At 42.1% G+C, this 25,130-nt stretch overlaps 2 protein-coding genes and 1 long non-coding RNA gene across 5 annotated transcripts; all 3 read right to left on the bottom strand.

Moving 5' to 3' along the window:
* Window positions 1-393: 393 nt before the first annotated feature.
* Window positions 394-4,898, bottom strand: LOC117192498 (spore coat protein SP96-like). Its single transcript, XM_033397206.1, has 4 exons — window positions 4,890-4,898; window positions 4,637-4,720; window positions 4,500-4,560; window positions 394-1,761 (listed from the first exon to the last, which is right to left on the bottom strand). Exon 4 carries the CDS (start codon window positions 1,459-1,461, stop codon window positions 901-903), a length of 561 nt encoding a protein of 186 aa, XP_033253097.1. The 5' UTR covers window positions 1,462-1,761; window positions 4,500-4,560; window positions 4,637-4,720; window positions 4,890-4,898; the 3' UTR covers window positions 394-900.
* A 1,160-nt stretch (window positions 4,899-6,058) lies between these two features.
* On the bottom strand, window positions 6,059-25,016 carry LOC117192493 (spore coat protein SP96-like). Of its 3 annotated transcripts, none has more exons than XM_033397199.1 (4): window positions 24,723-25,016; window positions 22,323-22,406; window positions 22,186-22,246; window positions 6,070-7,039 (listed from the first exon to the last, which is right to left on the bottom strand). In XM_033397199.1, exons 1-4 carry the CDS (start codon window positions 24,794-24,796, stop codon window positions 6,179-6,181), a joined length of 1,080 nt encoding a protein of 359 aa, XP_033253090.1. In that variant the 5' UTR covers window positions 24,797-25,016; the 3' UTR covers window positions 6,070-6,178. The 3 variants fall into 3 exon arrangements, with proteins under 3 accessions (XP_033253091.1, XP_033253090.1, XP_033253092.1); XM_033397201.1 differs by lacking the exon at window positions 6,070-7,039 and adding an exon at window positions 15,802-15,831 and having other exon boundaries at window positions 24,723-25,015; XM_033397200.1 differs by lacking the exons at window positions 22,186-22,246; window positions 22,323-22,406; window positions 24,723-25,016 and adding an exon at window positions 7,269-7,358 and having other exon boundaries at window positions 6,059-7,039.
* LOC117192512 lies at window positions 11,921-12,447 on the bottom strand. The gene is made up of 3 exons (XR_004474354.1): window positions 12,340-12,447; window positions 12,139-12,261; window positions 11,921-12,084 (listed from the first exon to the last, which is right to left on the bottom strand). It is a non-coding gene; the product is annotated as an uncharacterized LOC117192512 (long non-coding RNA).
* Window positions 25,017-25,130: the final 114 nt, after the last annotated feature.

Genomic DNA, 25,130 nt, shown 5'->3' with positions numbered 1-25,130 from the left:
GATGCCCCAGATTTTCGTCCTTTGCGGGGCGGAAGGGGCTGTGGCGAAATTTGGACACGAAACGGTCAAGGTCCGATATCACAGGAGTGTGGATACCAAATTTGGTTGCTCTGGCTCTTATAGGTTCTGAGATCCTTGAACTCATATTTTGCAATTGGCAAAACCGACCATGAAACATGTGTGTTAGAGAGAGACAGAGCGAGAAAGAATGAAATTGTTTTCTTGATTCTGGCTATAATAATTATACGATATGGTTCAGATATTGCACCCTAGAAGATATAGTCATCTTCTACGATTCTGCGTTTTTAGTTTTCTCGTATGGTCGAAATTGTGGATGCCACAGATTTTCGCCGTTTGTGGGGCGGAAGTGGGCGGGGCAAAGTTTTGAAATATTGTTGTAGCAATAGTTTTCCAACACTAATTGCAGCTCTCATTTAAAGCTCGAGGATCGTTTACAAACACTAACTGTCAACACGCAAATTAAGGTGCAGCTAAAAGCATATATATACATATGTACAATTTATAAATACATATATATTAACTATATCTACATACACTTCTTTATCTAGTTTGCTAACATTTATGTACAAACACAACTCCACTAAAAGTTTTTTCTGACTGCAACAGGGATGTTGTTAAGCCATTTTTATGAAGTTCAACTCTCGTCTTACACAGGACAAAAGGCAATAAAAATGCAATATCAATATAAAAGAAAAACAAGAGAGTTACAGATTAAGAGATGGAGAGGCAGAGAGAGAGAGACAGAACTAAGCTAACTCCTGGCTGTTTGGAGGAGACACACACACTCACATAAAGAGCGGGAGGGAGGAAAACAGCTTAGATGTGACAACGACAAGAGACAGTAGACAAGAGAGACAACACACACAATCACGGGCGCGTTCACACAAAAGCGACATCATTTAACTTTGGCGACATTTCAGACAGTGTTGTTGTTGCTGTTGTTGTAGTTGACATTGTTGCTGTTGGTGTGATTGTTGTAGTTGTTGTTGTTGCAGATGATGATGATGCAGATGATGATGAAGTTGTTAGAGTATTGTTGTTGTTTTTATGGTTGTTGTTGTCTAATACAATGTCTGTGATGGCAACAATGTGAGAGGATGGGGATGAGTTTGAGGGTGAGGATGAGGGTGAGCAGGTCCCTGTGGCCGATGTAGAGGTGGACATGGATGGCAACGAAGACGTTTCAACAGCTTCGATTGATGGCACAACAGAGGAGGAGGACACTGACACTGAGGAGGTGGCATCATAGGGTGAGAATGGCTTCTGCTTGCTATTGCTGCTGCTGTGCTGTGGTGGGGTGGGGGGCGATATGGGTGGGGGTGTGGTGTTATCAGCGGTGCTGAATGTGGTAACAGTATCCACGGCAACGGCATCCACCTGATTCCCTGCTTCCTCCTCCATGTAACTGGACTTTACCATGTCCGTGGCAGAGCCAGGCATCCCAGTTGTGGCTGTTGCGGCAGCCGCTGTGGTGGTGTCCACATCATTTTCCTGGAATTTCCCTGCAGCGGCGCCCAATTGCTGGAGTTCCACATCCTCTACATCATCATCATCGTCAGCACCAGCACCACCCTCATCGACGGACGATGGCTCGAGCACTGGGACCAGCTCCTTGATGTTCTTCGTATTCTCAATAGTCTTGCTTATCACGGACTCCAGCTTGGAGACGCTCTCCTCGATCTCCTCCTCCACACTGGCCACCGAGGGCGTGGCAGACGCAGAGGCAGAATCCCCCTCCGACTTGGGTTAGTCGATGATTCGATTGTTAGTTACGATTAGTATTTGGATTTCGATGGCGATATCGATTTCAGTTTAAACATTCATCAAACAAGTGAGAGAACGAGAGAACACAATGAGAGCGATATATAGACAGAGAGAGATAGAGCGAGAAAGAAATGGCAAAAGAGAAGAAAAAACGTATACACCATATGATGAATTACAGTTATTTATAGTGTAAATATGTAAATACCCTGCAGTACCAGCAGTGAGCGATGACGAATGCCATCTACAATGTCATCGAGGCGTTGACGCCAGCCAAATCGAACCCTTTGTTTTTTCTTTTGTTTCTTTCTTTTCCGCGCGTGCCGAACGTAATTCGGTTCTGCCGACCGTGCGCAGTAGCAGAGAACTTCGTTTCATCTTTTCGTCTTCTTTGCGACTGCGTCGACAGAACTCTTTTGCTTTGTTCTTTGCTATTTGCAATCGTCACACGGAGTTTTAATAAGTGAAAATAAGTAATCTGTGATTATTATTATTATCAGGTAAGTGCAGTTTTTAAATAATTAATAATATGTGTTGTACGCGTGTTAAATAAAAAAAATCTCAATTGTATAAAAAGTTAAATTTATGAAAAAACTGTGTTCAAATTATATTAATGTTTCGCTGCATTCACATTATATTTCTTTATTCTTCTCTTATTCTCGGGAATAAAAGAAGAATAAAGAAATAGAATATAAATCCGTATTAGCGAGTTAATTTGTTATAATCTGCGGTGGGCACGAAATTGCAATTTTTGAGCAGTCCAGCAGCAAAACAAACAACAAAAGAAAAGCAACAAAAAGTAACCCTTATTTGTGCGGCTTGGCTCGAGCATTTTTTTTGCGCGTGTTTTGTTTTTGTTGTTGGAGGAAATGAACAGCCCACCGCTGACCTACAGTGAACATTGTTGTTTTTGTTGAAACAAACAACCGTTTTAAAAATCGAACAAATTCTTTTTATACAATTGAACCAAATTAATAGTAATTGTACATATATGTATATAATATATCCATATTATTTCAGCGGCGGTGAAGATGAAAATACCCCACGAGCCAGCAGAAAAAGTGATTCGGAAGGCTATTCACAATATTAAGAATAGCTATTTTCAAAAGGGCGCAAGGGACAAAAAATACAAAGCTCTGGCATCCTTAGACAATAATTAATAATAATTTTTAATAAATAAAACTAATTGGAAAAATAAACAATTGAATGTATTACTTTTTTATATTAAATGCATGATTTTTCGTGAAAAATCATCACTTACAAAATGCATGATATTTAGGTAAAAATCATCACCTATAAAATGCATGATTTTTAGGTAAAAATCATCGCTTATTATGTGCATGATCTTTAGGCAAAAATCATGCATTTAATAAGCGTGATTTAAGCCAAAAAATCATCACTTATAAAATGCATGATTTTTAGGTAAAAATCATCGCTTATTAAGTGCATGATTTTTCGGCAATGCTCGATGACAATGTCATCGATTATGCCCTAGGACATCTCCATGTTAATGTCATCAGCTCAGCGTATGGCCGGTCATCAACTATGTCATCGGGGTAGTGACGCGGTCATCGACGTGTCAGCAGCTGAGTCATTAATGACCCGTACTGCAGGGTAGATATCGGATATATGTATGCATGTATGTGTTTCTATAGTATGTGTGTAGGTGTATCCGTGTTCCATGTAAAGTGTTTTCTTTTGGTGTGTTTGTGGCTGTGCGAATTGTTATTAACAAAGTGCAGTGTTGTAAAACGAACAGAAAACAACTTGTGACTTCCGGAAATAATAACGGAATCTCGACTCGTATGCGTTGTACCAAAGACTATACAATACCAAGATGTTGCATGAGCGACCAAAAAGCTGTTCTATGGCGGTTCCTAACATTAGGACCTAAAAGGCACGTGGAGCGCGCGGGGTTTCAATTCCCTTTTCGCCTGTACTTCGTCTCTACCGCGACCCCGCTGCCCATCGGTTTCGTCTGTTCGGCAATGCCTTCACCAGCAACGAAATAATTCTGGACTCTCGAGCCTCAGCACCGTCGAAGCGGTGGTCGCTGATCGCCGATGTCTTTGGAGCGGCACAGTGGGACCTTTGACCGTCTCAGCTTGCTAAATTAGTTAGTGAATATGAGTTCAATAAATATTTGCACACTGAAAAAATGTTAAACTTTGAGTGCTTATATCTCCTAAACTAAAACTATCTTGAAAATTCGATTGGAAAATTCTCTATTAGATGCGTACATTAAATTTATCTAAAGCACTCATACAATTTTTTGACTATTTTGGCTGAGTCCCCACTGTGCCGCGCCAAAGACATCAGCGACCACGCTGCCCTACGGTTTCGGCACGCAGCACTGACATGCTTTCACACCGACTCGACGCTGACCGAGGCATTGACGAAGCCGAGTAGCATTTCGGAGGCGAAGGTAGCGTAAAAGAGAATTGAAGTACTAGCCCCGCGCGACCGTACCAAGAAGCGTCAAACGAAAATTGAAAAAGCATTTGTTCCTCATGCAACATTTTGGTATTGTATAGTCTTTGGTTATACATATACTCGTACATAGTTCAACACCATCCACAATGCATTAACCTCGGAGTATTCGCATTTAAACGGATTAACGGATAACGGATAATAAAAACACCGAGAATGAACCAAAATAAATATTGGGAATGTAGTAGGTACATATAACCAATTGAGTAATCAATCGGAACACTCTCCACTCCATGATGATGACGATGCGCATGCGTAGTCACCGCGGGAACTTCCGTGCTTGGCTCACTGTTCCAAAGATAGAACATAAAATGACAGACACTCAGAAGAGGCACAGAAGACATGGACTGTCTGTATTACTTACATAGCATCCTCTCCCTCATCTTCATACTCGTAGTCATCATCGTCGGCTCCAGAACCCTCCGATTGACGTCGCCGGCGATGGGATCTAGAATTGAAAGGAGGATCGTCAGGGCAACATTCTTTCGGTGTGATTTATGCGCATATGTCATATCTCAATGAACATTAGTTATTTCTTCTTTGATTGATGCATTCCTAATATAAAACGAGGGGGAACGTTGTGAGTTGCTGCGGACACCGCAACGCTACGATTATACCCGATACTAAGTCAGTATGGCTCTCCTCCGGCAGACGCTGCTAATATTAAACGACACGACAAAGAGTGCGTGCGAGAGAGACAGAAAATCAGTCTGAGCGTGACGTCGGTCGCTGCGTAGCCACTGCAAATTGATTTGTTCCTATTGGCTATAAAAATGATCTGATCTGATCCAGATTCAGCAATCTGATAGATATGGTCATTATCTATGATTCTGCGTTTTTAGTTTTCTCGAATGTGCAATATTGTGGATGCAACAGATTTTCGTCCTTTGTGGGGGCGAAAGGGGGTGGGGCGAAATTCTGAGATATACGTTTTGTAGTGAGATCTAACAGAAGTGCGGATACCAAATTTGGTTACTCTAGCCTTAATAGTCTCTGAGATTTGTGGATGCCCCAGATTTTCGTCCTTTGCGGGGGCGGAAGGGGCTGTGGCGAAATTTGGACACGAAACGGTCAAGGTCCGATATCACAGGAGTGTGGATACCAAATTTGGTTGCTCTGGCTCTTATAGGTTCTGAGATCCTTGAACTCATATTTTGCAATTGGCAAAACCGACCATGAAACATGTGTGTTAGAGAGAGACAGAGCGAGAAAGAATGAAATTGTTTTCTTGATTCTGGCTATAATAATTATACGATATGGTTCAGATATTGCACCCTAGAAGATATAGTCATCTTCTACGATTCTGCGTTTTTAGTTTTCTCGTATCGTCGAAATTGTGGATGCCACAGATTTTCGCCGTTTGTGGGGCGGAAGTGGGCGGGGCAAAGTTTTGAAATATTGTTGCAGCAATAGTTTTCCAACACTAATTGCAGCTCTCATTTAAAGCTCGAGGATCGTTTACAAACACTAACTGTCAACACGCAAATTAAGGTGCAGCTAAAAGCATATATATACATATGTACAATTTATAAATACATATATATTAACTATATCTACATACACTTCTTTATCTAGTTTGCTAACATTTATGTACAAACACAACTCCACTAAAAGTTTTTTCTGACTGCAACAGGGATGTTGTTAAGCCATTTTTATGAAGTTCAACTCTCGTCTTACACAGGACAAAAGGCAATAAAAATGCAATATCAATATAAAAGAAAAACAAGAGAGTTACAGATTAAGAGATGGAGAGGCAGAGAGAGAGAGACAGAACTAAGCTAGCTCCTGGCTGTTTGGAGGAGACACACACACTCACATAAAGAGGGGGAGGGAGGACAACAGCTTAGATGTGACAACGACAAGAGACAGTAGACAAGAGAGACAACACACACAATCACGGGCGCGTTCACACAAAAGCGACATCATTTACCTTTGGCGACATTTCAGACAGTGTTGTTGTTGCTGTTGTTGTAGTTGACATTGTTGCTGTTGGTGTGATTGTTTTAGTTGTTGTTGTTGCAGATGATGATGATGCAGATGATGATGGAGTTGTTAGAGTATTGTTGTTGTTTTTATGGTTGTTGTTGTCTAATACAATGTCTGTGATGGCAACAATGTGAGAGGATGGGGATGAGTTTGAGGGTGAGGATGAGGGTGAGCAGGTCCCTGTGGCCGATGTAGAGGTGGACATGGATGGCAACGAAGACGTTTCAACAGCTTCGATTGATGGCACAACAGAGGAGGAGGACACTGACACTGAGGAGGTGGCATCATAGGGTGAGAATGGCTTCTGCTTGCTATTGCTGCTGCTGTGCTGTGGTGGGGTGGGGGGCGATATGGGTGGGGGTGTGGTGTTATCAGCGGTGCTGAATGTGGTAACAGTATCCACGGCAACGGCATCCACCTGATTCCCTGCTTCCTCCTCCATGTAACTGGACTTTACCATGTCCGTGGCAGAGCCAGGCATCCCAGTTGTGGCTGTTGCGGCAGCCGCTGTGGTGGTGTCCACATCATTTTCCTGGAATTTCCCTGCAGCGGCGCCCAATTGCTGGAGTTCCACATCCTCTACATCATCATCATCGTCAGCACCAGCACCACCCTCATCGACGGACGATGGCTCGAGCACTGGGACCAGCTCCTTGATGTTCTTCGTATTCTCAATAGTCTTGCTTATCACGGACTCCAGCTTGGAGACGCTCTCCTCGATCTCCTCCTCCACACTGGCCACCGAGGGCGTGGCAGACGCAGAGGCAGAATCCCCCTCCGACTTGGGTTAGTCGATGATTCGATTGTTAGTTACGATTAGTATTTGGATTTCGATGGCGATATCGATTTCAGTTTAAACATTCATCAAACAAGTGAGAGAACGAGAGAACACAATGAGAGCGATATATAGACAGAGAGAGATAGAGCGAGAAAGAAATGGCAAAAGAGAAGAAAAAACGTATACACCATATGATGAATTACAGTTATTTATAGTGTAAATATGTAAATACCCTGCAGTACCAGCAGTGAGCGATGACGAATGCCATCTACAATGTCATCGAGGCGTTGACGCCAGCCAAATCGAACCCTTTGTTTTTTCTTTTGTTTCTTTCTTTTCCGCGCGTGCCGAACGTAATTCGGTTCTGCCGACCGTGCGCAGTAGCAGAGAACTTCGTTTTATCTTTTCGTCTTCTTTGCGACTGCGTCGACAGAACTCTTTTGCTTTGTTCTTTGTTATTTGCAATCGTCACACGGAGTTTTAATAAGTGAAAATAAGTAATCTGTGATTATTATTATTATCAGGTAAGTGCAGTTTTTAAATAATTAATAATATGTGTTGTACGCGTGTTAAATAAAAAAAATCTCAATTGTATAAAAAGTTAAATTTATGAAAAAACTGTGTTCAAATTATATTAATGTTTCGCTGCATTCACATTATATTTCTTTATTCTTCTCTTATTCTCGGGAATAAAAGAAGAATAAAGAAATAGAATATAAATCCGTATTAGCGAATTAATTTGTTATAATCTGCGGTGGGCACGAAATTGCAATTTTTGAGCAGTCCAGCAGCAAAACAAACAACAAAAGAAAAGCAACAAAAAGTAACCCTTATTTGTGCGGCTTGGCTCGAGCATTTTTTTTGCGCGTGTTTTGTTTTTGTTGTTGGAGGAAATGAACAGCCCACCGCTGACCTACAGTGAACATTGTTGTTTTTGTTGAAACAAACAACCGTTTTAAAAATCGAACAAATTCTTTTTATACAATTGAACCAAATTAATAGTAATTGTACATATATGTATATAATATATCCATATTATTTCAGCGGCGGTGAAGATGAAAATACCCCACGAGCCAGCAGAAAAAGTGATTCGGAAGGCTATTCACAATATTAAGAATAGCTATTTTCAAAAGGGCGCAAGGGACAAAAAATACAAAGCTCTGGCATCCTTAGACAATAATTAATAATAATTTTTAATAAATAAAACTAATTGGAAAAATAAACAATTGAATGTATTACTTTTTTATATTAAATGCATGATTTTTCGTGAAAAATCATCACTTACAAAATGCATGATATTTAGGTAAAAATCATCACCTATAAAATGCATGATTTTTAGGTAAAAATCATCGCTTATTATGTGCATGATCTTTAGGCAAAAATCATGCATTTAATAAGCGTGATTTAAGCCAAAAAATCATCACTTATAAAATGCATGATTTTTAGGTAAAAATCATCGCTTATTAAGTGCATGATTTTTCGGCAATGCTCGATGACAATGTCATCGATTATGCCCTAGGACATCTCCATGTTAATGTCATCAGCTCAGCGTATGGCCGGTCATCAACTATGTCATCGGGGGTAGTGACGCGGTCATCGACGTGTCAGCAGCTGAGTCATTAATGACCCGTACTGCAGGGTAGATATCGGATATATGTATGCATGTATGTGTTTCTATAGTATGTGTGTAGGTGTATCCGTGTTCCATATAAAGTGTTTTCTTTTGGTGTGTTTGTGGCTGTGCGAATTGTTATTAACAAAGTGCAGTGTTGTAAAACGAACAGAAAACAACTTGTGACTTCCGGAAATAATAACGGAATCTCGACTCGTATGCGTTGTACCAAAGACTATACAATACCAAGATGTTGCATGAGCGACCAAAAAGCTGTTCTATGGCGGTTCCTAACATTAGGACCTAAAAGGCACGTGGAGCGCGCGGGGTTTCAATTCCCTTTTCGCCTGTACGCTGCCCATCGGTTTCGTCTGTTCGGCAATGCCTTCACCAGCAACGAAATAATTCTGGACTCTCGAGCCTCAGCACCGTCGAAGCGGTGGTCGCGGATCGCCGATGTCTTTGGAGCGGCACAGTGGGACCTTTGACCGTCTTAGCTTGCTAAATTAGTTAGTGAATATGAGTTCAATAAATATTTGCACACTGAAAAAATGTTAAACTTTGAGTGCTTATATCTCCTAAACTAAAACTATCTTGAAAATTCGATTGGAAAATTCTCTATTAGATGCGTACATTAAATTTATCTAAAGCACTCATACAATTTTTTGACTATTTCGGCTGAGTCCCCACTGTGCCGCGCCAAAGACATCAGCGACCACGCTGCCCTACGGTTTCGGCACGCAGCCACTGACATGCTTTCAGTGCGCATGTGTGTGAAGCTAAAAGCCGTATATGCTGCGGGCGAAACCGGTTTATGGCCTTTCCGACCTAGGACATACACACATATACACAACTACAAGCATATTTCTGGGTTGGCTCGAGCTCGTGCTGACCGAGGCATTGACGAAGCCGAGTAGCACTTCGGAGGCGAAGGTAGCGTAAAAGAGAATTGAAGTACTAGCCCCGCGCGACCGTACCAATAAGCGTCAAACGAAAATTGAAAAAGCATTTGTTCCTCATGCAACATTTTGGTATTGTATAGTCTTTGGTTATACATATACTCGTACATAGTTCAACACCATCCACAATGCATTAACCTCGGAGTATTCGCATTTAAACGGATTAACGGATAACGGATAATAAAAACACCGAGAGAATGAACCAAAATAAATATTGGGAATGTAGTAGGTACATATAACATATAACATATAACTCTACGATTATCCCCGATACTAAGTCAGTATGGCTCTCCTCCGGCAGACGCTGCTAATATTAAACGACACGACAAAGAGTGCGTGCGAGAGAGACAGAAAATCAGTCTGAGCGTGACGTCGGTCGCTGCGTAGCCACTGCAAATTGATTTGTTCCTATTGGCTATAAAAATGATCTGATCTGATCCAGATTCAGCAATCTGATAGATATGGTCATTATCTATGATTCTGCGTTTTTAGTTTTCTCGAATGTGCAATATTGTGGATGCAACAGATTTTCGTCCTTTGTGGGGGCGGAAGGGGGTGGGGCGAAATTCTGAGATATACGTTTTGTAGTGAGATCTAACATAAGTGCGGATACCAAATTTGGTTACTCTAGCCTTAATAGTCTCTGAGATTTGTGGATGCCCCAGATTTTCGTCCTTTGCGGGGGCGGAAGGGGGTGTGGCGAAATTTGGACACGAAACGGTCAAGGTCCGATATCACAGGAGTGTGGATACCAAATTTGGTTGCTCTGGCTCTTATAGGTTCTGAGATCCTTGAACTCATATTTTGCAATTGGCAAAACCGACCATGAAACCTGTGTGTTAGAGAGAGACAGAGCGAGAAAGAATGAAATTGTTTTCTTGATTCTGGCTATAATAATTATACGATATGGTTCAGATATTGCACCCTAGAAGATATAGTCATCTTCTACGATTCTGCGTTTTTAGTTTTCTCGTATCGTCGAAATTGTGGATGCCACAGATTTTCGCCGTTTGTGGGGCGGAAGTGGGCGGGGCAAAGTTTTGAAATATTCTTGTAGCAGTGACATATCATCTAGGTGGGACAACACTGGGCAGCTCGTGGAGCGTGTACTTATGGTTTTTACCCTCAACCAGGAACGCCGTATTTTTGTAGACATAGGGACCTTTGACCTTTGAAAGGGTCGACCAGTCGAGTAGCGACTTAAAGTTGTTCATGGGTAAAGTACTCGAGATCTGCACCACATCCGTCGGCTTGATGTAGTCCACCAGCAGAGCCATCAGCTCGAGGCCAAATCCCCTGTTGTAGCCCATCGTGTTGATCAGAAAAGGCATGTTGGCATACTCGGGATTATTTTGGATGTGGCTCATCAGCTGGACCACCGCCTCGAAATACTGCTCGTGGCACATGACGATGTTTGTGTCGCCCACGACGTGAGCCCGATCCGGCTGCTTGTTCAGTAGGAATCCTGGCCCCAGAAGCGGCTCTTCAATGACAGTGCAGGAGACAGTTTGCTGCAAAAAGATCTCCGGCTGGCCAATGTCCAAATCAATGAACAGTAGGCGTGGAAAAGCGTTCAAATGCCGATTGAGCAGATATCGCAGCAGGGTGGACTTGCCGACACCCTTCCCACCGGTTACCATCAGGCGGCTCGTCTTCTGAATCTTCAGCTTTGTCCACTCATAAGGTACTTGAAGGGTGCGTTTTCTGTCCGAGCTCTGGATGTAGCAGTTGAGCAGCATCTCGCTTTGCGAGTGCGGCACATTAGCCCCATTCACCTGGGGGAACAAAATCTGGCTCATGTACTGCTTTAAAGTTTCGAGCATGTTCTGGTCCTTGGTGTTCCTCTGCAAGAGCACAAGGGCATCCTCCTGACGCACCCCTGAAGGTTGTCCAATTGTGCGCACGTAAAGTTCTCAGACAATTTGTCCCATTCAACCTTCTCTTGCATTGGTTTCGCACGCTTTTTCGGAGAAATGCTCACCCAATTGATGCCCTTGGTGGAGTAGATGGTCAAGTTTTGACGTTTTTTGGCTCTGAAGCCGTTCACTGTGATCTGACCAGCCAACAGGGTCAACACGGCAGTGCCATAGAGCTCTATGTCCTCTTTGATCACGGCCAGCACATCGTTGCACGTCAGGCTATTCTCAAAGACGCTCAACGCTGGGGGGCAGTAAGGTAGATCAAGGCATCTTTATCATCAATTGGTATTTTATATTCTTTATCCGGCTCAATTCCAGCTTCTTTATCGTTGATGGATTGGATAGTCGATTCCTGAGTTTTAATTCCACAGTCATGCCCATCGGTGAGCTCTTCTATGGTTGCGGATTTCTCATCGTTGTAGAAAATGACGATCTTTTGAATGGATCCCGTCACAAATAAACGGTTTGTTGATTGAGCGTTCTTATTTTTAGGAAAGTAAACAAATTTTTGTATTGTTCTTTCAAGTACCATTGGCACCCGCCAGGCAGTCTTAGATTCTATAATAAAACAAAATTAATAGAGAAAAATAGATTGGGACGTTTAGTACTCACGTGTGTATAGAAAAAAATCAGTCTTTTGGTCATCATCAGAGTTACTGTTACTCCCAAGAGGTCCCGCTTCAGAGGACGTATCATGAGATGCCTCCAGGTCCAGCTCGGATTCACTGGAATCCTCTGTGGAATCGGCAATATCACTGGTTTCTTTAGTAAAGCAGTTGTGAATAGTTTAGTTGCTTTATTTTAAGTACATACCATCCTGCAAGTAACGCAATTCCGACCATATTTTATTTGCGACTTCTGTTTTGGGCTTCTCGTTTTAATTTTGTTTTAACAAACATATCAGTCATTTTACAGTCAAACGAAAAAACCCGGCGCATGTGAACAGTCGATAAAAAGTAAAACAAATCAGCTGACTTATCGAATATCGTACGGCTCTCAGAAATATGGCATCTCATTTTAAAAATATACCGTAAATATACTGACGAAATCAAGTTATATTTTACATATTCCTCGTTTTTGATATTCCATGGAATATTACTAGCTATATAGATAATTTAGTCATGCCCACATCATTTTATCCGATTAATGAATCTATTTTCTTCAAGGTTGGTTAGTTTTTAGTCCTTGCTTTTATTGCATTTTGTGTAAAAAAAGGTTTTAGCGAAAATGGTCAAACAAATGAAACTAATAAAACGTAAGAGAAAAATCGTTCCAATTGCTCAATTTCTTTATTCCGTTGAATAATGTTGACTAACTAAAACGTTTAGCTTTGCCCATATAATTTCAGGCTATTAACGAATACATTTTTTACCTGATTGACTACTTTTAAGTACCCTGACTTTTATTGTATAGTGTATAAAACAAGGTTTAAGCAAAAAGGGTCAACAAAAAAACAGTGGCAACGTAAGTGAGTGTGAAATGTCAGTCAACCGGAGTGTGGGCACAGGTATACCCTATTTCGTTGAAATATACGAAGAAACTGTTTTTCCAAGCTGTTTCAAGACGCAATTAATATAGAAATGATCTCAGATTGTTATGTTTTGGACATTTTAATGCAAATGATTAGGGTCTTGTAAATATATCTCGATCCCGATACCCATGCTTGGTTTCTGTAAGAAGACCAAAACCTGCAAAATATCGTTGAAATACCTTTAAAACAGAAACTGACTAGTTTTGGCCTTTATTGGTGCATTAGATGACAAACATTTTTTCGGTTCTTGAACATCCATTTCCCAGGGTATGCAAAATGTTGCTCAATCCGCGCAATGTTGTGGAACAGTGCTGCTCGATTTCACGGCACATGAGTCTGGCCCTTACAAATTAATGTTGCCAGCAACATAAAACGTATGAAAACGTAAGTGGGGATGGAATGCAAGGGACATTGTTGAGCTGAAAAGGACATTGTATCCCGGAAAAATTCCCTCAATTTGAGAAAATGTCCCACCACAAAATAGAGAGTAAGTCCCAAAAAAAAGAGAGCAAGTCCCAATAAAATATACGGTCTCACTCTAAAAAATACCGAAAATGTATCATATTCCTCGTTTTTTATCTTCCGTCGAATATTCTCAGCTAAATCGAACATTTAGCTCAACCCACATAATTTTATGCCATTAATGAATTTATTTTCTACTTGACTGGCCTATTCTAAATACTTGCTTTAATTGGATTTCTGTATACCGTTTAAAATTAAAAATAATAGATTGATGAAATTAACCATTATATACCGATATGCAGTCGGTTCAATTTTGACCTAAAAAAATACCAAAAAGTATTAAAAATACCGTAAACGGTCACCCTGTTCCCTGTTTTAATACTGATCTACAATGGACTACTAATCTCCCAACATGGCAAGGTATATGGCCTAGAGAGGTAACAAAATAGAATGAACTATAAATTATAGTCTATAATGCATCCAAATGTATCCTCGTGCTAAAACATCCTGCAATGCGCATTCAAGCCAATTGGTTGAGTCACTATCGGAAAACTATCACAGCTATCTAGGGGGCGCCACAAGCCATCCGCTAGTATCATTTGGCGCGATATTTGAAACTGAGAAAACACTGTATTGAAGCGACCAGAACGAAAAGTGAATGGAATTTAATTGATGCCATTAGATTCATCATATTTAACACACCCAATAACATCCGTTTACTAATTAGACCTGTCAAAATTTCCATGATGGTCTTTGCCCAAACAAAATCAAATTAAGGCTTAATCGAAGAAAACACCAAGCACTGAAATCAGATCAGGCGTGTGACGAACCTAGTGATAATTAGTCCACCTATATCCACAGATGACGTGTGACTGGGTCCCAGTCCAATGTGAGAAGTGCTCCTCTCTGTTTAGGTCTGGTTAAATAGAAACGTGCCCTTTCTCACTTTTTGTCGCCTGTGGGAATGTCGAGAATGAATCAATCGTGAATCAATGCCCCGCAGAAAGCGCATCCCAGTCAAAGCTGATTAGCACTTTGCCGACTCTGATTCCCACTCCTCCACGGAATCCTTCACGGCGGTGTTGAACCCACATCTCAATTAGAACGAGTGCATTTCCGAGTAATTCAAGGGATTCCAATGATTCACTTGGCGATCGCTTAGAGAGCCTCTCTGGAATGTCGCCTGTAATCAGGGTAGAACCAAATAATACCGAATAATCCAAATCCCGCAAATGTCTTTTGATAAGACGAGTACCAATTTAATATTGTTTTTCACTCTCTGACATTTGTTGACGTCGGCCTCTGGAGACCGCTTATCGCCAGCCATTTGTCTTATTGCGTTCCAAACCGGCTTTCGGCTCAAGAAACTAATTAAATGAAATGAAATTCGTTGTGCCAGGCAGAGATCTCTGTGCTCCCCGTCTAAAAATACCCAAACCCAGACAAACAAACGGAGAGGAGAGGAAAAGAAAGGTAGGCAGAGTCAGACTTTGGATCCGTGGTGGGGTTTTGGGTCTCTGGATAGATTGATGTTGATAGGTGTTGATGGGCAATTTCGCTAAATGATTTCCAATTGTATAAATCCGATGGCATTTGCTTTATTTTGGCAGGCGGCGGCCCCCAACCGCTTGGCCATTGACACGGGACCAAGACTTGCCTTGTCAATCGGGTTCAGCATCGAGGCTCTAAGCGTAAGCGTAGATGGATTCTTGATTCTTGATCGGGTTCTAATCACGTGTGGCATGGTGCGGTGTGAGGGTAAGGGCGACCTCCTCCAATAATCAGCTCTGTTTGTCTCCGGCATCGGCATCGGCAACGGCAACGGCTCCCACCCAGGCCAGGCCAGGGCAGGCCAATTCAGTGAAGCGGAGCTCATTACCATTTCAAGACCCACTCGACCTTCAGTCTCCTCAAGCATGAAAGTCAATTTTCTCGTGCCTACAACTCGCTTCGAGCCCCGCAACTTGTGTGTTGACAATTTTCCAAGCCCAAGCGTAAAGCCGAAGACCGAAGACGCAGCTGAAAATTAATGCGTCATCAAACGGAGATTTGCATAAGTTGAGCAGCTCGCGCACATAATTATCTTCAAATTGGTTCCGATTCGGTTTATTAGATATATCTCACTCATCGCTATGCGACGACAATTAACCGATCAGCTTTACGACTCGACCTGTCTACCTGTCTGCCGGCTTCCGTGTTGCCCCGCTCCGCCACTCCTTCGCTCCATTCCCATTGAAATTTACGTTTACCCAACCCAAATGTCACAATCCTGTGATTCCATCCGGTGCGTAAAAGACTCAGCTGTCGGATCTCTGCGGATTAGTGCCTTTGATTAATAAGTGCGTCATGGAAAAGTTTAATTAAAATCGAAATCAAAATCAAAATCGTAGTGCTAAATGCAAACGACAAAAATATTGAACGACTATGTGACGCATTTTCCTCACCGCAGTTGCGACTCCTGTTTAGAGTCCCTTTGCCTATGGCGCTAATTACGTGACCAGCAGCTGGCGGAGAAGCCAATCAAGCCAAGTGCCGGCCAACACCATTGCCAACAATTTGGCAATTTGACAATTTGGCTTAAAGACGTTGCTCCGTGCTCTTGCGCCCCTTCCCGTAGTGGGATACACCACGATATCGGTAACACTTAGCATCGAAAGCGTCAAGTGCCATGGAGTGGAGTGGAGTGTAGTGGAGGAGGCGAAACCAATTCCAAAAAGGAACAAACATTTTTTACAATGCTCTTGGCACATTTTTCGATTCTTGTGTCCCGCTTTCTTGTCCGACTAGATCTGGAAAACCCCCTTGGTTTACCAAAGAGTTATCCAGTCTAAAAAACTTAAAATCAAGACTTTATAAAAAATTTCAAGAAGTGGGTTCTCCTACTTCTCACTCTCGCTATGTATTAGCTCGGTCAAACTTTTCAGTTCTTAATGCTCAATGCTATAAGAACTACCTATCTCGATGCAGGATACGTTTTTCTCAGGACCCTAAAAAGTTTTACAGCTTCGTAAACAGTAAGCGTAGAACGTCCGCACACCCATCCTCGCTATCATTTTGTAATACGTCGGCAAATAATGATCAGGCAATTGCCGATCTTTTTGCCCAATTCTTCCAAACCACCTATTCTGAGGAAAGCTACTCTGGTCATCCGTACCCATACGGTTTACCGAGGTCGAACGGCATTTTCAGTCCCTTGTTAAATGAATGTTCCCTACTTCATGATCTTCGACTAGTTAAGCCGGTGTTTTCACCGGGTCCAGACGGGGTTCCAGGTTGTGTACTCAGGTACTGCGCCGAGGCTCTGTGTGGACCTTTGCTTAAACTATTCACCCTATCCATTGATTCTTCTTGCTTCCCCCGATCTGAAAGGAATCGTTTATAATTCCTCTCCATAAAAAAGGTAGCAAGTCTGATGCAAAAAATTATAGAGGTATAGCAAAGTTATCCGCTATTCCTAAAATGTTTGAGAGGGTTTTAACTCCGCACTTGCAACATCTCTGCAAGTCACTTATATCTCCAAGTCAGCATGGATTTATAAGGCGGCGATCAACCACCACGAACTTGTTAGAGTTTAACTCTTTCATTATTAAAGGCTTTCAATGTAACTTACAGACGGATGTTATTTACACCGACTTTAGTAAAGCATTCGACTCTGTAAACCATTCCCTTTTAGCGCATAAACTTGACCATTTAGGGTTTCCGCCCAACCTCCTGAGATGGATTTCTAGCTATCTTTGTTCTAGGTCTCAAAGAGTCCTCTTTAAAAACTCCCTCTCTTTACCAGTAAAGGTTTCTTCGGGAGTACCACAAGGCAGCCATCTAGGCCCCTTACTCTTCACACTCTTTATTAATGACTTACCTTCAGTATTAACATACTCTCGAGTACTTATGTATGCGGATGATGTTAAACTCTGTGTCCAGTACAAGGACATTTCATTTCATTCTCGCTTGCAATCCGATCTCAATAACTTTCAGTCATGGTGTTGTGCAAACTTGTTACACCTTAATGCCTCGAAATGCAAATTAATGACATTTCATCGTTCTAGCCCTTTGTTGGCTCCCTACACCCTATTTGGTGGTTCTCTTGAGAGAATTACCCTGGTGGATGATCTGGGTGTTATGTTAGACCCCAAGTTAAAGTTTTCCGAACACATTTCTACCATGGTAAATAAGGCCATGGGCGTGCTTGGGTTTATAAAAAGGTGGTCAAAGGAATTTGACGACCCCTATATAACAAAGACTCTCTATACCTCGCTTGTTCGTCCGATCTTAGAATACGGCTCCTGTGTATGGTGCCCTCAATACAAAGTACACCAGGAATAGAATAGAATAACAGACAGACATGGCTCAATCGACTCGGCTATTGATGCTGATCAAGAATATATATACTTTATGGGGTCGGAAACGATTCCTTCTGGACGTTACACACATCCACTTTTACCACAAATCTAATATACCCCAATACTCATTTTGAGTATCGGGTATAAAAAGTATCCCACCGAATAAACTGCCGAAGAACCAGTGCCCATCCTTGGGAAATAGTTTTCCAACACTAATTGCAGCTCTCATTTAAAGCTCGAGGATCGTTTACAAACACTAACTGTCAACACGCAAATTAAGCTGCAGCTAAAAGCATATATATACATATGTACAATTTATAAATACATATATATTAACTATATCTACATACACTTCTTTATCTAGTTTGCTAACATTTATGTACAAACACAACTCCACTAAAAGTCTTTTCTGACTGCAACAGGGATGTTGTTAAGCCATTTTTATGAAGTTCAACTCTCGTTTTACACAGGACAAAAGGCAATAAAAATACGATATCAATATAAAAGAAAAACAAGAGAGTTACAGATTAAGAGATGGAGAGGCAGAGAGAGAGAGACAGAACTAAGCTAACTCCTGGCTGTTTGGAGGAGACACACACACACTCACATAAAGAGGGGGAGGGAGGACAACAGCTTAGATGTGACAACGACAAGAGACAGTAGACAAGAGAGACAACACACACAATCACGGGCGCGATCACACAAAAGCGACAACATTTACCTTTGGCGACATTTCAGACAGTGTTGTTGTTGCTGTTGTTGTAGTTGACATTGTTGCTGTTGGTGTGATTGTTGTAGTTGTTGTTGTTGCAGATGATGATGATGCAGATGATGATGAAGTTGTTAGAGTATTGTTGTTGTTTTTATGGTTGTTGTTGTCTAATACAATGTCTGTGATGGCAACAATGTGAGAGGATGGGGATGAGTTTGAGGTTGAGGATGAGGGTGAGCAGGTCCCTGTGGCCGATGTAGAGGTGGACATGGATGGCAACGAAGACGTTTCAACAGCTTCGATTGATGGCACAACAGAGGAGGAGGACACTGACACTGAGGAGGTGGCATCATAGGGTGAGAATGGCTTCTGCTTGCTATTGCTGCTGCTGCTGCTGTGCTGTGGTGGGGTGGGGGCGATATGGGTGGGGGTGTGGCGTTATCAGCGGTGCTGAATGTGGCAACAGTATCCACATCTACGACGGCAACGGCATCCACCTGATTCCCTGCTTCCTCCTCCATGTAACTGGACTTTACCATGTCCGTGGCAGAGCCAGGCATCCCAGTTGTGGCTGTTGCGGCAGCCGCTGTGGTGGTGTCCACATCATTTTCCTGGAATTTCCCTGCAGCGGCGCCCAAGTGCTGGAGTTCCAAATCCTCTACATCATCATCATCGTCAGCACCAGCACCACCCTCATCGACGGACGATGGCCCGAGCACTGGGACCAGCTCCTTGATGTTCTTCGTATTCTCAATAGTCTTGCTTATCACGGACTCCAGCTTGGAGACGCTCTCCTCGATCTCCTCCTCCACACTGGCCACCGAGGGCGTGACAGACGCAGAGGCAGAATCCCCCTCCGACTTGGGTTAGTCGATGATTCGATTGTTAGTTACGATTAGTATTTGGATTTCGATGGCGATATCGATATCGATTTCAGTTTAAACATTCATCAAACAAGTGAGAGAACGAGAGAACACAATGAGAGCGATATATAGACAGAGAGAGATAGAGCGAGAAAGAAATGGCAAAAGAGAAGAAAAAACGTATACACCATATGATGAATTACAGTTATTTATAGTGTAAATATGTATATACCCTGCAGTACCAGCAGTGAGCGATGACGAATGCCATCTACAATGTCATCGAGGCGTTGACGCCAGCCAAATCGAACCCTTTGTTTTTTCTTTTGTTTCTTTCTTTTCCGCGCGTGCCGAACGTAATTCGGTTCTGCCGACCGTGCGCAGTAGCAGAGAACTTCGTTTTATCTTTTCGTCTTCTTTGCGACTGCGTCGACAGAACTCTTTTGCTTTGTTCTTTGCTATTTGCAATCGTCACACGGAGTTTTAATAAATGAAAATAAGTAATCTGTGATTATTATTATTATCAGGTAAGTGCAGTTTTTAAATAATTAATAATATGTGTTGTACGCGTGTTAAATAAAAAAAATCTCAATTGTATAAAAAGTTAAATTTATGAAAAAACTGTGTTCAAATTATATTAATGTTTCGCTGCATTCACATTATATTTCTTTATTCTTCTCTTATGCTCGGGAATAAAAGAAGAATAAAGAAATAGAATATAAATCCGTATTAGCGAATTAATTTGTTATAATCTGCGGTGGGCACGAAATTTCAATTTTTGAGCAGTCCAGCAGCAAAACAAACAACAAAAGAAAAGCAACAAAAAGTAACCCTTATTTGTGCGGCTTGGCTCGAGCATGTACATTTTTTTTGCGCGTGTTTTGTTTTTGTTGTTGGAGGAAATGAACAGCCCACCGCTGACCTACAGTGAACATTGTTGTTTTTGTTGAAACAAACAACCGTTTTAAAAATCGAACAAATTCTTTTTATACAATTGAACCAAATTAATAGTAATTGTACATATGTATATATAATATATCCATATTATTTCAGCGGCGGTGAAGATGAAAATACCCCACGAGCCAGCAGAAAAAGTGATTCGGAAGGCTATTCACAATATTAAGAATAGCTATTTTCAAAAGGGCGCAAGGGACAAAAAATACAAAGCTCTGGCATCCTTAGACAATAATTAATAATAATTTTTAATAAATAAAACTAATTGGAAAAATAAACAATTGAATGTATTACTTTTTTATATTAAATGCATGATTTTTCGTGAAAAATCATCACTTACAAAATGCATGATATTTAGGTAAAAATCATCACCTATAAAATGCATGATTTTTAGGTAAAAATCATCGCTTATTATGTGCATGATCTTTAGGCAAAAATCATGCATTTAATAAGCGTGATTTAAGCCAAAAAAATCATCACTTATAAAATGCATGATTTTTAGGTAAAAATCATAGCTTATTAAGTGCATGATTTTTCGGCAATGCTCGATGACAATGTCATCGATTATGCCCTAGGACATCTCCATGTTAATGTCATCAGCTCAGCGTATGGCCGGTCATCAACTATGTCATCGGGGGTAGTGACGCGGTCATCGACGTGTCAGCAGCTGAGTCATTAATGACCCGTACTGCAGGGTAGATATCGGATATATGTATGCATGTATGTGTTTCTATAGTATGTGTGTAGGTGTATCCGTGTTCCATGTAAAGTGTTTTCTTTTTGTGTGTTTGTGGCTGTGCGAATTGTTATTAACAAAGTGCAGTGTTGTAAAACGAACAGAAAAAAACTTGTGACTTCCGGAAATAATAACGGAATCTCGACTCGTATGCGTTATACCAAAGACTATACAATACCAAGATGTTGCATGAGCGACCAAAAAGCTGTTCTATGGCGGTTCCTAACATTAGGACCTAAAAGGCACGTGGAGCGCGCGGGGTTTCAATTCCCTTTTCGCCTGTACTTCGTCTCTACCGCGACCCCGCTGCCCATCGGTTTCGTCTGTTCGGCAATGCCTTCACCAGCAACGAAATAATTCTGGACTCTCGAGCCTCAGCACCGTCGAAGCGGTGGTCGCGGATCGCCGATGTCTTTGGAGCGGCACAGTGGGACCTTTGACCGTCTTAGCTTGCTAAATTAGTTAGTGAATATGAGTTCAATAAATATTTGCACACTGAAAAAATGTTAAACTTTGAGTGCTTATATCTCCTAAACTAAAACTATCTTGAAAATTCGATTGGAAAATTCTCTATTAGATGCGTACATTAAATTTATCTAAAGCACTCATACAATTTTTTGACTATTTTGGCTGAGTCCCCACTGTGCCGCGCCAAAGACATCAGCGACCACGCTGCCCTACGGTTTCGGCACGCAGCACTGACATGCTTTCACACCGACTCGACGCTGACCGAGGCATTGACCAAGCCGAGTAGCATTTCGGAGGCGAAGGTAGCGTAAAAGAGAATTAAAGTACTAGCCCCGCGCGACCGTACCAATAAGCGTCAAACGAAAATTGAAAAAGCATTTGTTCCTCATGCAACATCTTGGTATTGTATAGTCTTTGGTTATACATATACTCGTACATAGTTCAACACCATCCACAATGCATTAACCTCGGAGTATTCGCATTTAAACGGATTAACGGATAACGGATAATAAAAACACCGAGAGAATGAACCAAAATAAATATTGGGAATGTAGTAGGTACATATAACCAATTGAGTAATCAATCGGAACACTCACCACTCCATGATGATGACGATGCGCATGCGTAGTCACCGCGGGAACTTCCGTGCTTGGCTCACTGTTCCAAAGATAGAACATAAAATGACAGACACTCAGAAGAGGCACAGAAGACAGGGACTGTCTGTATTACTTACATAGCATCCTCTCCCTCATCTTCATACTCGTAGTCATCATCGTCGGCTCCAGAACCCTCCGATTGACGTCGCCGGCGATGGGATCTAGAATTGAAAGGAGGATCGTCAGGGCAACATTCTTTCGGTGTGATTTATGCGCATATGTCATATCTCAATGAACATTAGTTATTTCTTCTTTGATTGATGCATTCCTAATATAAAACGAGGGGGAACGTTGTGAGTTGCTGCGGACACCGCAACTCTACGATTATACCCGATACTAAGTCAGTATGGCTCTCCTCCGGCAGACGCTGCTAATATTAAACGACACGACAAAGAGTGCGTGCGAGAGAGACAGAAAATCAGTCTGAGCGTGACGTCGGTCGCTGCGTAGCCACTGCAAATTGATTTGTTTCTATTGGCTATAAAAATGATCTGATCTGATCCAGATTCAGCAATCTGATAGATATGGTCATTATCTATGATTCTGCGTTTTTAGTTTTCTCGAATGTGCAATATTGTGGATGCAACAGATTTTCGTCCTTTGTGGGGGCGGAAGGGGGTGGGGCGATACTTTGAGATATACGTTTTATAGTGAGATCTAACAGGAGTGCGGATACTAAATTTGGTTACTCTAGCGTTAATAGTCTCTGAGATTTGTGGATGCCCCAGGTTTTCGTCCTTTGCGGGGGCGGAAGGGGGTGTGGCGAAATTTTGACATAAAACGGTCAAAGTCCGATATCACAGGAGTGTGGATATTAAATTTGGTTGCTCTAGCTCTTATGGGTTCTGGGATCCTTGAACTCATCTTTTGCAATTGGCAAAACCGACCATGAAACCTGTGTGTTAGAGAGAGACAGAGCGAGAAAGAATGAAATTATTTTCTTGATTCTGGCTATAATAATTATACGATCTGGTTCAGATATTGCACCCTAGAAGATATAGTCATCTTCTACAATTCTGCGTTTTTAGTTTTCTCGTATCGTCGAAATTGTGGATGCCACAGATTTTCGACCTTTGTGGGGGCGGAAGTGGGCGGGGCAAAGTTTTGAAATATTCTTGTAGCAGTGACATATCACAGAAGTCTGGATCCAAAACATCGTTGCTCTAGCTTTTATAGTCTTTGAGCACTATGCGCTGAAGGGGACGGACAGACGGACGGACGGTCGGACGGACGGACGGACGGACGGACAGACGGACGGACGGACAGACGGACAGACAGACATGGCTCAATCGACTCGGCTATTGATGCTGATCAAGAATATATATACTTTATGGGGTCGGAAACGATTCCTTCTGGACGTTACACACATCCACTTTTACCACAAATCTAATATACCCCAATACTCATTTTGAGTATCGGGTATAAAAAGGCCAGGTCCCAGTTCCCAGTTCCAGGCACTCCACTCATAGAAGCGTCCCCCTTTTTGCGTACGCAGCATCCGCAAAAGAGTGCCAAAAACTGGAATGGTAATGGTCGGGATTTAGTACAGTGGTCACTCGCTAAATTAAATCAACCAAAGTTGCTAATTGAATGAAGTGCTAATACAGAGAAGCATACTCTGGAAAAACCAAAGCTTTCGGTATACCTTCCAGCAGCTGGTGGTCAGTGTTTGCGAGGACACACTGTGTCTGGTATTGGCACGGGCAAAATCAGTGCGGGCGGAAACTGAGTGCCGTTATCAAAACACACACGCACACACACACACACACTCTCGTCGCAGGCAAAGAGAGAAAGGAAGGGAGAGAGGCTGAAAAGACAGACACATGAAAGTCAGCAGAGGGGAGAAGGGTGGGTAAGTGAAGTGACAGCTGCCCCAGCCGCACCGCATCCGCATGACCGGGAAAACACTCTCCATTTGCAGGGGGCCTCCGCCGCCGCCGCCGCCACAATCATTTGTTAAGCCTCGTGGCCATGACTACTGGACTCTGGCTGACCGTGTCCTGGTCAGATTTTTCGAGTTTTCTCGCCCTCTCTTACGCATCCATACACGAACACAACACACACCATCATCATCATCATCAACACCAGCAAATGGGAGAAAAAGAACAACAGTGCTGCTGCTGTTGCAGCCTCCTCCACCAACCATCACGCTTCCGTGTTTCGAAATTCAATTTATGTATACTTTATGGTGCCGCATCGTAGTCGCCGCCAGCGTCGACGTCAACGTCAACTTCGGTGTTGCCGGCTCCCCAAGCGCTCTCCTCTCCGTGGAGCCCAGTGAGGCGTAGAAAATTCGTAAGTTAAGGAAAATCGATTTTTGTATTTTTTCCTGTTTTGGCTCGATGCCTGACGCAGATATAGCTAATTACAATGCACATTATGGATTTCTGGTTAATGGATATAAATAAATGCAGGCGGCTGCAATATCTCCCCACTCACACACAGATACACGCACTCGAACATGGATGTGCACTCACCTCTCTTGTGCTATTTTAAATGCTCCGTTTTTCGGGGAAGTCGAGTCTGAGAGTCGCAAAGTGCACTCTACCATTCACTCGGGGCCCAGATTCCCTTAGCTCCACTGTCCTGCTACCAAAATTGCGTCCAAAGAGCGACACACATACATCGGCCTGAATGTGCGGCAGTGTCTTGTGTGTGTGTGTGTTTGCTGCTTTTTGTTGGAATTTTCACTTGCAACTCTTTTTTTCACATTCACTGCAGAGATCTACTCGCTTTTTGCAGGCTTTTTTTACGATAACGGCGCACAGACTATTTACTTAGCACTCTGGGCCTCACATGCTGCAGGTTTTTCTTTGCTTTTCACTTTTTTTTTGGTATAACAATAGAAAACATGGGAGACGAACCGAACGAACGGAGCAAAATTT

The sequence above is a fragment of the Drosophila miranda genome, assembly GCF_003369915.1.
Source record: "Drosophila miranda strain MSH22 chromosome Y unlocalized genomic scaffold, D.miranda_PacBio2.1 Contig_Y2_pilon, whole genome shotgun sequence".
Taxonomy (NCBI): Eukaryota; Metazoa; Arthropoda; class Insecta; order Diptera; family Drosophilidae; genus Drosophila; species Drosophila miranda.
The sequence above is the reverse complement of the archived record's forward strand: the minus strand, read 5'-3'. Positions and strand labels throughout refer to the sequence as shown.